Here is a 16,033-nt window from a genome sequence, read left to right on the forward strand (position 1 = left end):
GTTGATTTGGTATGGATGTAATGGCTGGACAGTTTGGAAAGCTGTCTACTTGATCTGTTTCTGTCTTGATAATTCTGCCTGTATACTTTGAAGTTCGGGGTGCTGACCTTTTTCCCCTGAACAAGGTAAACGATACATGTCTGACTGATTAAAGTAAGCTTGTTAACCCATTTTGAGTTGCTTTCCTTTAACAAAGCAGATCTAAGGACCTGTGTTGGCTGCAAACCCTGAGGACGCTTAGGGTGCTTGCTGCTACAACATCCTATCTCAGCAAAATACTTTTTACAATACAGATAACGAAAAATGTCAGAAATCTATCTAGAAGTTTTTCTAAATTCTGTCAGATCAATTTTATTGATATCTTTGGCTGTTATTTCCAAATATATTCTTCTCCCCACCCAATAAATTACTATTTGTAAAACATGGGAGACAGGAGGTGTTCACAAAAATCAACCAGATTATCAACCGTATCTAACAACATTTATGATAGTCCATGCCCATGGAGGGAGATGCATTTTTTCAACTCTTCTCTGGGACTAAACTTAGTCATAATTACATTAGAAAGGTAGTTCTACTTCCTTTAAAAAAAAGTAACTGGTCAGTTTTTTGTTGCTTTAGTAAAGACCATGCAATACAAATTATATTGTTCATTTCATGATTTCTGAGGCTTTAAAAAATATAAAATATACTGGGGCAGCTAGGAGGCACAGTGAATAGAGCACCAGCCTTGGAGTCAGGAGGACCTGAGTTCAAATCCGGCCTCAAACACTTGACACGCTTACTAGCTGTGTGACTTTGGGCAAGTCACTTAACCCCAATTGCCCTCCAAAAAGCAAAAAAATTAAAGTTTATATATATGTGTGTGTGTGTGTATACACACGTGCACACACACACACATACATCACATAAGTTTTTTTGTTGTTGTTTTATTTTTTTGCTTTTTGGAGGGGGAAAGGCAAGGCAGTTGGGGTTAAGTGACTTGCCCAAAGTCATACAGCTAGTAAGTGTGTCAAGTGTCTGAGGCTGGATTTGAACTCAGGTCCTCCTGACTCCAAGGCTGGTGCTCTATTCACTGTGCCACCTAGCTGCCCCTAAACTTTATTTTATTTATGCCATTTTGAAACCTTCAAAAAAATATGGTGCATAAATATTAGCAATGAACATATAGCTTAATCATATGGACATACAATCTAATAGTACCTAAGCAAGTACTTGGAAATTTAACTTTAAAGAAAGACAATATTTATACTCACAAGAAATACAACCATAAATCATCCAGCAGATCATAAAGAGCAAGAAGAACAAATAGCCCATGAAGTAGCGATGGTTGCCTGCTCCTAGGGAGTAACACAGAAGTAATCAATTTCTACCCCACAGACAAAATTCAAACATCAACCAAGAGATGGATAAGTTTTTTTGGCATGTAATACAAAATGGAGATGGTGCAGAACAACCACCACAATTGTTATAATAATATTTTTGAAAATATGATCTGAAGCAATAAGAAATCTTTATTATTACATATGAAAATATACTATCACATTCACAGTGGAAACATATTCCTAATGAAGAAAAAACACTCTAAAGATTCTCTTATTCTTTGGGGAAGGGGGAGAGAGGTAAATTACTTAACACTATTTAAATAGACATTCTTTAATCAATTTTTCAAAAGCTTCTCTTTCCATTTCTGCACCTTTCTTGAATACCATGTTTCCTACATTGCCATCAGTTTTCTTTTTCATTTGCTTTCTCTCTGCTATGTTACCCTCTTCTGGTGGTCATCTCTCCTGACAATACTTGATCAATCTTCCTCCACTTTAACTGTTTGACATACTGGAGATGTAAGAAATTTATTTCTTTTACTCTTTTCTTTTTCCAAAACTATTACTTTCAATAAACACTATATTTTCATTCTCTGTAATTTCATTATTAGGTTATAGTATAAAATAATGAGAATTCAGACATCATATGGGGGTATAGCAATGTTCGAATTCTCCCCCAAATCAAGACTCTTCTTGAACAATGACTTTTCAGTCTCTCTCTCAACCTGATGAATTATCTCTCAACTAAGATGCCTTAGGTAAGAAAACCAGGAAAAGGGAATGTACATGGCTGGGAGAAGGGAGGGGACAGTGAATAAGTGCAGGGCTCAGCAACTCAGTTTATCTGTTAATAAAGGGGGGAAGGGGACCTGGAGTAAATGATCTCCAGGAAACTTGGGTAGTTCCTATTCTAATATTTCCCTTCCAACGCTCATTGAATTAAAATGGGCAACATAGTAAAACAATTACCAACATGCTTACCTACACAATTACCCACCCAAGGGCAATGATGATCAAATTTTGCTATACATCGATTGCATACACCACAATGTTTGGACCTCACTGGCTTCCGTATCTGTTAAAAGGTATATTTTAAAGTAGAATTACAAGCCCCGTAGTTAAGAAAAAGGAAAAGCTAAACAACTTATTTTATTTACTCTGAAAAAATACAAATACAAAAAAAATTAATTTTATGACTGTCTCTGGTGCCAAAATTTTTGGCTAATAAAAACAGAAGAAAATCATTATAAATTGGTATCACAAAATTCTAATTTCACCAAACCAAGATAAAAAAAGATAATGTCAGCTAAGGACATCAGGTCCCAACTCATCTAAATTTTTTATCTCCCCTAGAACCTGGCACAGTGCTCTGAACACAGTTGTTGAATTGAAGGGAAACTGTTTGCCACTCTATTTGATTTACTACAATTTATCCACATCTTTCAACTTCTGAAAAATAAAAACATATCAAATTTGTGAACTGTTTCTTGATTAAAGTTAGCAATGAAATTTTCACTTTTTTCAGAGGGCACATTAATTTACACTTTAATAAAAATGAAGGGGGAAAAACTATGAGACATAAAAAAAGAATTTGAGTCCAAATCACTAAAAATGTAAACATCTTCTCTAAAGAAACAAAAATGTTTTACGTTTCAGTTTCTTGTTATTTGCCCTCTCAAGACCTGAGCTTAAGAAGCACCATTTCTCCTGCAGAAGTTCCCAAATACCTAATGAAGGAAGTAGAGGAAAAATGCTCAGGTTTTAGAGAAACTTCAAACATTACTGAGTTATGGAAAAAAATTTAAAACCTGGACTCAGATCTCAATAGGCAAGGAAAGAAAATGTTCCATTATTTAGTAAACTCTCTTTAATATTTGAAACTATATGAAGCTGAGAGTACTCCTAAGAACACTGGCAATAAGAAGCCATCACAAATAACAATGTTAAAGAATGTACGTGAGTCATTCATGTTCTGAAAAGGCTCATCTCTGGCAGTATCAATACTTATGACAATGTTTACTCCCAATGTATGCCAGAAACAAATTTTATTTATGATGCTTCTCACTAATGTTTGATAAGAAGTACTGATAAGACACCATTAATTTGAATGCGGTTTCAAAATTATTTTGCTGTGGCAAGAATGAATGAAGTAGGCAGTCTGTGGAGTAGCACTGCCAAGTGAATTAGTGGACTAAGTAAGTAAGTTTGAGATCCACTGCACTGAGTTACAGTTTCAAGTAGTAGGGAAACCTAAGTTTAACCATCCATAGAAGACTGTTAACTACTATGAGTAAAGTATAACATAAAAAATAAAAAACAAAAAACAAGCAAAAGAACCTTAGTAAATTCCAAAGAATGTGTTTTTCCTCTCAAGGAAGTGCTCTATGGCAAAAATTGGATATAAGAATATAAATATATAAAATAGATAAATTAAAATCTACTTTTAAAAAAATCCAATGAAGGATTTTTTGGTTCCTAAACTATGATTTTTTTTTTTTTAATACAAAACCTTGTTATAAATACTTTTCAGGAAAACTTTTTGTCTTTTAAAGTCTATAGAAATTTCTGGGCACCCACAGAAGACAGGTACCATGCTAGGTATTGTGGGGGAGATGATGAGGAAAACACCTTCTCTGTCCTTTTTCTTTACTCTAGAAAAATACAAATATGAAAAAAAAAATTATCTTTATGACTATGTCTCTAATGCCAAGATTTTTAGCTGACAGAACAAAAAAGAACATTGTAAATTTGTAACACAAAATTGCAATTTCCCAAAATTTTTTTTAAAGCTAAAAATATTAATAAGCTAAAAGGATAAGACCTATGCACAAATAACCATGACACCAGTGAGACAAAAAGTGCCACAGAAGAATTACAAATGAAATGTCATGGGCGTCCAAAGAAAGGAATGGTCTAGATGGGGAGAGTTCTCAGGGGAACTTTCTTGAAAGAGGTGATGTTTGAAAGAGAAGGCTTTCAATGAGTTCACTGACTGGTACATAACCTATTAAAGACAATGGGTTCATACTATTTAATGACCAACAAAAAGTCTCATTCTTGCCACTAAATATATATGCATTTTAAAAAAGGTATTCATGGTGAAATATGTATAAATAATTTGTTCACCATATGGGAACTGTGTTGGCAACATGTTCTTGGTTTTGTGGACAGAACAATACTTCCACTGAAAAGCAGCCCAACAAAGGCTGGTTGTAAATGCTGAGGAAAAGAGGATAATCTTTTAAATTGTAGTCTTTGTTAAATGTACAGTCAGAGAGGAAATGAGCATGTCTACAAAAACCTTTTGTAAAGCATGTCTGGAAATACGAAAGAATCTTGTCAACAACATAAATTTTACATAAAAATTGAAGGTATTTTCAGATTAATGCACAGAACCAACAGACTAGTTGAGTTGTACATATTTTAAATACAAATTATGATGGGATAAGAATCAAATAGTTAAAATATGAGAAAATAATACTACCATTTAAAAAGCTACTTGTATAGCTTAGCCAAATTAATACAGATAAACAATAACATATTTTCTCATATTTATACTAAGGAACCAAACTGGATGAAGTGAACAGCTTAACCACACGTGGGTTCTGGATGGTGATTTATATTAAAGACAGAATAATGATGGAAAATGCATTGAGTAGTTAAAGCAAATGCCCTCCAAATCTAATCCATTCTGGGAAAATGTTATTGCTAAAGTTATTCATTCAATCTGTGGTTTATTTACCACTGGGCTTGAAAAAGAAATAGTATGTTAAAAAAAATACTTTTTCTCAAATCTGATTTAAAAATGCTTTTACATTCATCATACTCTGCTACATTTTAGATAAAAAAGAGAGAGAATACTACCAAACAGGTACTGCAGAATATACTGAGGTCCAGACTTCCTGTCTCTGCAAGTTCAACTATTGTCTTTAGATGGAGAAAAGGAAAAAAAAGGGAAAAGATTAACATTATATGTAAACAGGGTACAATAAAAAAAGAATACTTTTATGTACTTATGTACTCTTTATGTCAAAAAGAATACTTTCCTTTCTATTTACTTTATTAAAATCCTCCAAAGTTGACTTCTTGGCTCCCTGAACCAAATCAAACATTTAAAAGAACATAAAAACATAACACGCATAATAAATCTGCAAAATGTGCCACCAAGGTTTCATTTGCTCTGTGAAGCTCTTGGGCAATTGTTGCTCAAGCGTTTCAATGAAGCTCAGATGATTTACGGGAGGCCAAGGTTGCAGGTTCTATTACCATAAATACCAGCTTATTGTTTTTTTGGCCACTTATTTCAGCCCTGTATGTGATTAACCAGTTTACAAATGTGAGAAAATAGATTAGCACAAACTGATCTCAGTCCTCCTCCTTTGGAAACTACTCCCACTCTATCCTGTACTTAATGAGTTTGCGTGTTGTGTCTCTTAAGAATAGGGACGATTTTTTGCCTTTCTTTGTGTCCTCAGCACATTAGCAGGTGCTTACTAAATGTTAGCCGATTGATGGGTCAACAGTAATTAGTTATAGGCAGCCTGGTGGGGTGGAGAGCTGCCCTCAGAGCCACGGAGAACCAGTTCAAGTGCCACTTCTGACATTCTATGAAGGACATTTAGCCTTTAAGTGCTCCAGGCAACTTTCTAAGATCCCAAGTTGTACAAAAGGTGCCAACCTGTACTGCCAGGGGGAGTTTTTTTATCTGGGTGGTCCTTATACCAATGAAATGACAAAGTCAGTCTCTATTCACTAATAATACCATTCATGTAGTGATTTACAGTTTTCAAAGTGGTTTCATGAATATTATCTCAATTATAAATTAAAACAAAAGATTTAGTCACACACACACACTTATCTAGTGTGATATATATTTCCACTGCTCTGGAATCAGTTACCATATTTCATATAATTAAACCTCAAAATAGTGCCAATCTGAATATATGTGACCACTTCAGAGATGGATTTAAAAGCTACAGATGGGTTGTCATCTATACCACTGCATGAAGTACTCATGTCAGCAAGTAACTGCAAATGCCAGCTTCAATAAATTATATATGTATATCCACACATAGTATGTAGATGAACATACATGTACATATATACATGTATGTGTGTTACAGCTTTAAAGTTTAGAAAATGTGAAACAAAGCAACAGGATGAGAAACAGCTCAGCAAGACGAAGGAAAAATAGGATTTTGCTATATTTGGAGGCCAAATTAACAGAGTAAAGAGGATTTATCATGCAGACCATAGAAAAGCAAGCACAATGTGTTCATCTGGTCTTTCTCAACTTGAAGACTCTCTTAGTCATGGGAACCCACTACTTCCTTAGGCATTCATCTCCCCTTTCAGAATTTTTATCATCTTTCTAATGTTCGTGAAGTTTTCTTTATATTGAACCAAAATCTATTAGCACTGTAGTTTACAAATCACTGTTCCCAGTTCTACCCTCTGAACCCAAAAAATAATTCTAATTCCACTGTCATATATGTGACAGTTCTTCAAAGAATGCAGGACTGCTATGACATCCTCTTTAAAAGCTTATTCCCAATTCTTTCATGGCATGGTTTTCAGTCCTCTCTGTTTTCAAGCTGCACTACAATCTGTCAAAGTCCTTCCTTAAATAATGGCCCTCTGCACTAAAACCAATAGCCCATATGTGTGCTAACCAGGACAGAACAGGCAAGACCCCAGTGCCCTTTGTCCTGATCTCCACACACACCTCTAATAGTCCAGTCTAAAGCCAGCATTTTTACCTGCCACATGACACTGCAGATGCTTTTTGAGAGTGAAGTGTGTAGAGCCTCATATCCCCATTCTGGATGTGTAAACTGCCTCCATCAAGGTAGACCACAACTCATCTGCAATGTTTAGTCTTGGAAAGACATATAAGGCACTGAGATACTAAGGGACTCACATAGTTACACAACTTTAACTGATCAGAGGCAGAACCTGAATCCAGGTCTTCCTGATTCCAAAGCTAAGCCTGTACAAATGATATAACCCTGACCCTAAAAACTGTATTATAAAACTTAATAATCAAAGCTATGTTATTGGTTGAAAATATAAAACTAGATCATTGGAACAGACTTTTAAGACTCAGAAATACTAAAAATATTAGTCCAATGTTTGATAAAATGAAGAACACAAATTACTACAAGAAGGACTTCCTACTGGATAAAACTGCTAGAAAAACTAGAAACCAATTTGGCAGAAATTAAGTTTTAGATTAGTATCTTAAATCAACTGCCACAATAACCTCCAAATGGATATAAAATATAAAAGGACATAAAAATATCAAGATGAAAATGAAAGGAAGTAATTTTCACAATTATGGCCAGCAGGAAGATTCTTAATCATTTAAGTCAGGGACAGAGGAAGAACTTGTACATGAACAAATCAAAGCACCTATAGTAAGAGAAACTGTAAAGTGGGACAAAAATCTATTCTTTTACTATTTCGGATAAGATCAAAAGATCTAGTGGTAAAAGAAGACGAACAATTTTCAAAAGAAGAATTATAAACTAACAATGACCATATGAAATAACGTTCCAAATAACTGAAAACTACAGAAAAGAAAATTCAAACAACTCTGAGGCTCAACTTTACACCCAACAAAATGGTAATGATAAAAGAAAGAGTCAATGTTAGAGAAGCTGTGGGAAGATAGTTAATGTACGGCTGGTGAAGTGAGTATCTATTTGGAATTATGACAGCAAAATGGACTAAACTGTTTATACTCTTTGCTCCAATGATCCTACTACCATGCATACACCCTAAGGTCAAAAAAAATAAGAAAGGCACCATGTTTACCAAAACACTCATGATAACATTTTGTGGTAGCAAAAATGTAGAAATAATGGGAGTACTATCAATTGGATAATAGTATATGAGTGTAATTTGTTGAATATTATTGTTCCCTAAGGAATTCAGACAAAAATGGGAAGACTTTTATGAAATAATACAGAGAGAATTAAGCAGAATCAGGGAGACCAATATACACAATAACATAAATGAAAACAACGAAACATAAATCAACTAGAATTAATTGTAATGACTAATCTTGGCTCTGAAGAACAGATGATGAAACACCATCTTTGCAAAAAGAAGACTCTGGATGTGGAATGCTGCACATGCTAAGAATTCTAGTTGTTTTTTGAAGTTTCTTCTCTGAAAGTTTTAACTTCCAAAAACACAGTTAAGTACCCAGAATCAAGGGTCTGGGCTATTCAAATGGATGTTAGAAAGTCAGTGTTCTAAGGCTCGTAAATTTTATTCAAAGAACAGCCATTAAGCTCTTCATTCAATGTCCATTTTACCCAAACTATAACAAGTTTAGTTTATCTGGTTTCCCAGTCCACATTAGATTAAAAGCAGAAAACTAGAAAGCAGGAGAGAAGTATGGATTGCTAGAGAAGAATAAACCAGCAGCAGTAAAAAGTGAAAGCTGGGGACGGCCAGGTGGCACAGTGAGTAAGAGCACCTGCCCCAGCGTCGAGAGACCTGGGATCAGTTCCGGCCTCAGATGCTCGGCACCCACACAAAAATAACTGGCCGTATAACCTTGAGCAAGTTATTTAACCCCAACTGCTTAAAAAAAAAAGTGAAAGCTGACTGTGAGAAAGAAAGCATAAAATTCAAACAAAGCAAAAGAAAATACTCAAAATGCCTAACAGACTAGGTTCACTGTTAGGCCAAACAGCCCCATGTGGTTCAGCAGCCTCTAAGGGTATTACTATATTACAGCAAAATGCAATACTGATCTGGATTATACTTAAATAATCAAGAAAAGGAAGTAAACAAACTTCTTATTAAATTTATTTTAAATGTTGTACCTCCTTTGGACCACTCCACCATTTGTACTTACACAAGTTTTATACAACACACCCAGATGATATCTGTTACCTTGGCTTCTAAGGATAACCCTATGTGTGGGACTGTACTTGATCTTAGCCAAAAGGTCAAAAGGTGATATTATACTACTATAGTATATAATAATATTAGCAGCAGCAGCAGTAGTAGATATACTATTGATCATGTACATCTACTTAATCAAGCAACAGATATTAAGCAGCTTTTGGCTAAGGAATTTACTAAAGCATGGTATAGTGAGAAATGGTAGCAATAAAACATTCCCCCAATATATATCAGAGGTACAAGGATATGACTTTTCTGGGATTTATGTGCCAGACAAGTTGGACCTCCATTATTATGACCTCTATGGAGACAGCCCAGAAGCCATATGCCTCTTTTCCCACTGTTTGTCAGTTTGGTATTCTGGAGCAATGGGTGTTAAGTAAGAAGCTGGCAAAGTGTACAGGGTATTTTTATATCAGAAACTTATCTCTTTTCTCTAAAGTTAACCTCTGCACAAGTTATGTTTTATAAAAAAAGTAAGCATAGTTATTATTCTGGAAAGCAACCCCTATGGAAATGAAGGCTGTTGACTCAACTACCCCTGTGGATGCTACAGCCACCATCTAAGACTCAAAATGAAATTTCTCGTCACCATCAATCTTTTGCGTAGGGGAGTAGTGAAAAGGGGGGGGGGGGGAGAGAAGAGAAGGGGGGGGGGAAGGACAGAGAGGGAAAAAGAGGAAAGAGAGGGAGGGAGATAGAGTTAAGGGAAAAGAAGGAAGAAGAGGGAATAATAGGGAGGGAGGGGGAGGAGATGGAAGGTAGGAGAGGGAGCCTCCAAATGGAGACATGAAGTAGAGAGTCTGAGACAGAGCTTAACTAGGATGGTGTCTGTGAGTAGAGATGAGGAATGAATGCATGCATGAATGAATACATAGATCAAGGAGGGAAGCATTTATTAGGCACTTATAATAGTCCTTAGGAAGCAGTGGCAAAGCTGATGGTAATGTCTCTTCTTTAATATCATTTTTTTTTTGAGGGGGGGAAGGCAATGCAATTGGGGTTAAGTGATTTGCCCAAGTTCACACAGCTAGTTAAGTGTCAAGTGTCTAAGACCAGATTTGAACTCAGTTCCTCCTGACTCCCGGGCCGGTGTTCTATTCACTTCACCACCCTTTAATATCATGCATAAGATGACATCAGTTTCTGATGGCTAATGGCCTCCTACCTGGGTCTCTCATCATAGTCTCTCTGCTCCATCGTTGACACACCAAAGTGATCTTTCTAATACACAAATCAAACCATGTCACTTCTCTACACAATCAACTCCAGTGGCTCTCTATTACATCTAAGATCAAATCTAAACCCTTCAGTTACACATTTAAAGTCCTTTATAATCTAGCCCCAACCTATCTTTCCAGGCTTATCATACATTATAAGTGTATAATACTCATATTTCATGTATGCCATGGCCCAAAAAAGGAGGCAGAATTTCTCACTATTCCTCACATATGACATTCCATCTCCTCCCTCCAAGCTTTTATACTGGCTATCTCTGACACTTTGAATTCCTTCCTTCCTTGATACCCCATTTAGGATCTCAAACTTGTTGCAAGGCTCACCCTGGGGGCCACCTTCTACATGAAACTTTTCTTCATTCCTCCAGTTGTTTTCTGTCCAATGTTATCACATGTTTATTTTGGTATATACCTATCTACATCCAAGTTGTCTTTCCAAAGTTGAGTTACGTAGGCCGCTCAATGGCAAAGACTATTTCTTTTGTGTTTTTATCCTGTGCCAACGCATAAAAGTAGGCACTTTGGGTGAATAGAGCACTGGCCCTAGAGTCAGGAGGACATGAGATAAAATCCAGCCTCAGACACTTAACACTAACCGTGTGACCTTGGGCATGTCACTTAACTCCAACTGCCCTGCCTTCCCCCCTCCAAAAAAAATAAAGTAGGCAATTCAAAAATGTTTGACTGATTACAAGTGGACTTTTAATGAGTAGCCATTTTACTAATAATGAATTTTATTTCTATTATACATCATTTCTATCATTTATTAAAAAAGGAAAACTCTTATGTTGGCAGAAATTTTGGTGAAAATATTATTGATCCCCAATTGCCCTCCAAAGAGCAAAAAAATAAAAATATATAATTGATGGGGAAAAAATTCCACAAAACCAGTAGCCAGGGGAAAAAAGGCTTTTAAAAATCTTTTCTTCTTAACATTAAAATGTATGTATATATGTTACAATTTTGTACATGTGACAATAAAATGTCATGTCCTTAACTTTGAGTCATTAATAGTGACTTTAATTCTGGTCTCATTAAAAAAAAAAATGATCACATTTACTGCTTATCCAAAGTATATAAATCCACAGATTCATTACTGTTTAAAGTAACATTATGATAAGCATATAGTACAAGCAGATTCCCATCTATTGGAGAATGGCTAAACAAATTATGGTAGATGACTTTAAAAGAACAGTACTGTACTTTAACAAATGATAAATATGAAAAATACCAAGAATCAAGAGAAGATGTATAGAAGCTGATACAAAATTAAGCAGAACCAGAGAAACAAGAGGCACACTGTTAACAATGTAAAGAAAAAGTACAAAATAATTTAATGATCAAGCATAGTTCCAAAGAAAGGACAAGATGTGCCTCCCTCCCTTCTTTGAGGGGGTGGGGGTCATGGGTGTAGAACACCTAATATACTATTGCTACAGTTGACAAGGTAGTTGTTTTTATTGAACTTCCCCCTTTTTCTCTTTGTTTCTAATTCTCTGTTATAGAGGAGAGTTCTCTGAGGAGGTGAAAGTGGAAGAATACATTTAGATGAATATATATACAGATGAACAAATTTAGATGAACAAAAGATATCAATAATTTTTTAAACCCAGAGAAACATATATCATCTTAGTTTAATTTGCAATATTTCATGATAAAACTGCCATCATATTTTCACGCTGGCTACAAATATCAACAGGAATTTTAAACTCTACATAATTTTAAACAGTAAATTGGTTCATCTCCTGTTACCTTTTTCTTCTGCTCTTCTGTAGCTTTAATAATTCCTGGGTCTGATTTCCAAGATTTTCCAAAATTGTAGAAAAGTGCAACACTATTGGCAAGGAATGGAAGGTGAATGAATAAAAAGTTGAGATGTATTTAAAGTTAAGGAATCTAAAGAAATAAGCAACAATACTGAGAGTTCCTTTTTTTCCCTTCAAAGGATTCAATTTTCAAAAATCTAGAAAGTTAAGAGAAAGACTGGATGAATGACAATCACTGTAACCTTGCAACTTAAAAATCACAATATAATATCACAAAGGATATACTAAATCTTTATCAAGTTCTCAACTAAGTTGTAATAAGTAAATTGATTCTTTACATAACCTTAAAGACTCATGACCCATAAAAAGTGTAAAAGTAAACCACCTGGCTTCTTAACTTCCAAAGATTGTAATTTGCCCTGAAACAGTTGGGCAGAACAGTAGATAGAGGGCTGGACCTAGGGTCAGGAAGATGTAAGTTCAAATTCAACCTCAGACCGTTATATGCTGTGAGACATAAATTCTATCTGCCTCAGTTCCTTCATCTGTAAAATAAGGATAATCATAGCTTCTACCTCCAAGGGTGCTGTAAAGATAAAATGTAAAGTACTTAACTTAACTTATTAGTTAATGTTATTATTGTTGTAAAAATAAGAATATTCTAAATAATTCTAAAAATAATGTTTTAAAAATAAGAATAGCATCCATGCAACTATTTTAAAATAATCAAAATTTTATTTTAAGTCTTGAAACATTTCCTAAATGAAATAGCCTAAAAGTTCAATAGGGAGGCACAGAAGAAATCTTCTGGCAGCTCTCAGATATTAACAAAAAACCCACTTCTTATATGCTCACATCTAAGATGCACATTTGGCCTTTAATTTTAACTAGAAATATCCATCAGCTTAAAAGATATTTTCATATTCACTAATATTTACGAAATCTTATTTTTTTCACCCAGTTAAAATATATGGGATATTTATGTATCATTTTACATTTTAAAATTATAAATTAAAAAAAAATTGGTTGAACATATTTAGGTGGAAGCAAAATCACATTGTGAGAGCATTAATACAATACTGAAACCCAAAACATCTTGAATACTCATAAAAACCATTTCTAAGCTTTTTACATAGATGGAAGTATTACCTAAGATTTTTGCTCTCAATTTTGTAGTTAGAAATTTTTATATGTAGAGTCTTCTATATTTTGAATGACATTAAGCAGAAAATAAAGTTGTTTTTTAAATACAAGTCTTGGTGAAGAACCCTATGGTATTCAGTTGGTATAAATTAAAATACCATTTCTGGATGGAAATCAGTAATCCAAAAGGAAAAATATTTAAAAACTAGTAAAAGACTTAAGTTACTTATAGCAATTGCTGCATGTGGTTTACCCCAAAAGTGGCAAGAAAAATGTATTAAAAATTGGGGGTAGAGAAGCCTAGACTTATGATTTCATTAGTACAGAGGAACTTAAAATTATGGGTACTGCCTCAACCGATTCAAAAACTAGCAACTAGTCTGCAACTTAGTCTTAGAGTTGCCTGGGGCATTGAGAATACCCAGAATCACATAACTATTATGAGTCAGAGGAAGGACAAGGTCAGCTGTCTATACACAATGCCATGCTACCTCTCTTATTCAAATATTAAATAGAAATAACTAACATTCATATAAAGTTTTATGGCTTATAAAACACCTTTCTCAATACCAGCTGGTAAAGCACATGGTGCAATTATAATTAGTCTTATTTTGCTGATGGGAAAACTGGGGCAAGCAGAGAATTAAGTCATTTGTCCAAAGCCACCCAGTTATTTAATAGCATGTCAAGGACATCAACCTTGATCTAGTGATTCAAAATTCAGTATTTTGTCCATTATGGAATAACTGCTATTGATAATTAACACAGATGGATTTATGTTTATATTTATGAAAAATGAAGAGGTGGGCACAATGAACCTCACCTTGGAATATATATAATATAGATTCTGGTTTATTCCTTTAAAAGAATAGCCTTTTTGTAAATGTATGGTTGACAAGATGGAAGAATAAATGCACAGTTAAAAAAACCTGTATTTATATTAATTGTGATAATGTGAGAGGATGTCTGGTAAACTGATATACATGGTGGTGGTGGTAGTAGTAGCAATTTGTAGTATAGAACAAGAGATGTTATGATTAAACTGTTTCTCTTTAAGAGGGGACGGACTTGATTTCTAAAGGTCCCATTCAGGTCTAACAACTTAGAATCTAGGAGTACTGATTAAACACCCACTTAGGTAGTGCATGGCAGAAAAGCTCTACTCTAATAGTACTTTTTTATTTAGTCTAATCTGGGATGAGCTGATTATTTATGTGGTTCTGATCTGCATGGAGAGGGTAGAAAAAGCAACAGAAAGTAAGGCTGCAACAGAGATTACCTAGGGCAGCTACTGACTCTTTTTCTTTCCACAGTCTTAAAACCTAATACAACATTTCATAATTCTTTCTAATTTGCTCTTTCTATGGTTTATTTGTAAGCTCTTCATTATTCATTGTGAATAATGAATACCATGAAGAGGTCACATGTATTCAAATTCTGACTATTTAAAGTTATACCTGTGTAAAATATGGTAACGTTCTAACTCAATGGAAGTAGTCAGTGTGGATTCAAATAATCCAACTACTTCAGGAGACTCATCATTCTCATTAATATATAGGCTTTCCTAGGTAACAATACCATTATAGCCAATATATGACATGAAAGTTGGAGACATGACTGTTACAGTAAGGAAGTTCAATGGACCTTTTCCATTTTTACTTAGGGATCTAGAAGTTTAAATTCTGTTAATGGTGTGAAACACTAGGATTCCCCTCCAAGAAGATCATCAAACATGTATTCAAATATGTAAAAACTACAGAGATTCTAAAACTAGCTGTTAATTGTTATAACTGTAGGCAGAGATAATTAAAAATTTAGTAAGCATAAATTAACAATATATCAAATTCCCCAATTCGATGCTCTAAGTTAATCAAGAAACTCAAAAGATAACAAGCTTGTGACACAACAGTAAAATGACAACTGCATTCTTCAGGACAGCACAATCTATAAAACGTGCAAAACTTTTATGAGTCTAGGGAACAATAAGAGGAAAAATTTTTGAACAAGAACATCAAGTCCTTCCAAAATTCACATCATGTACATTTTACCTAAAATTGAAATACTGATGAATATGAATTTTGTTACCTACTTGGCTAACTGGTACACAATCCTTTCCATTCAAATTAACTACAGAAACATTAGGTCCAACCTTGATATAAATTTTAAAGCATATCCCACTTTGTTAAACTTAAAGCAAAAATATAAATGATCACATAAATGAAATATTAACTTACAAAGATTTACATGAGTAGTATGAAAAAGTTTATTTTAATTCATAAAAACCAGGAATATTCCATGTCATGTTTTACAGCCAGACTCTGCTGAATTTCCTGTACCTGGATCTTCTTACTATCTAACTTCTCTGTATTTGTTTATTATTTTTTCTTCAAAGAAAGGAGAGAAATTCAAATTCATCTGCTTAACAAGCTAACATTTACATAATGCCTACTATGTGCCAGGCTCTGTACTAAGCACTTTACAAACATCTCATTTTATCCTAACAAACCCAGGGAAGGAGGTGCTCTAATTATCCCAATCTTACAGTTGAGGAAACTGAGGCAAATAGAAATTGAATGATTTGCCCAGGGTCACAATACTAGTAAGTGTCTGAGGCAGATTTTAACTCAGGTCTTCCAGGCTCCAC

General features: G+C 34.5%; 1 protein-coding gene across 1 annotated transcript in view; it reads right to left on the reverse strand.

Moving 5' to 3' along the window:
- The window catches only part of ZDHHC17 (zinc finger DHHC-type palmitoyltransferase 17), a 118,870-nt gene that overhangs the window by 12,047 nt on the left and 90,790 nt on the right, over positions 1 to 16,033 (reverse strand). The window contains exons 11-14 of the mRNA XM_069094812.1: positions 12,233 to 12,355; positions 5,187 to 5,249; positions 2,304 to 2,397; positions 1,254 to 1,337 (exon numbers count right to left, since the gene is read on the reverse strand). Coding sequence (XP_068950913.1) covers positions 1,254 to 1,337; positions 2,304 to 2,397; positions 5,187 to 5,249; positions 12,233 to 12,355 — 364 coding nt within the window. The remainder of the gene's footprint in view (positions 1 to 1,253; positions 1,338 to 2,303; positions 2,398 to 5,186; positions 5,250 to 12,232; positions 12,356 to 16,033) is intronic.

The sequence above is a fragment of the Petaurus breviceps genome, unplaced genomic scaffold (genome assembly GCF_028583685.1).
Source record: "Petaurus breviceps papuanus isolate PSGF00001 unplaced genomic scaffold, PetGlider_PUasm1.0 221, whole genome shotgun sequence".
NCBI lineage: Eukaryota > Metazoa > Chordata > Mammalia > Diprotodontia > Petauridae > Petaurus > Petaurus breviceps.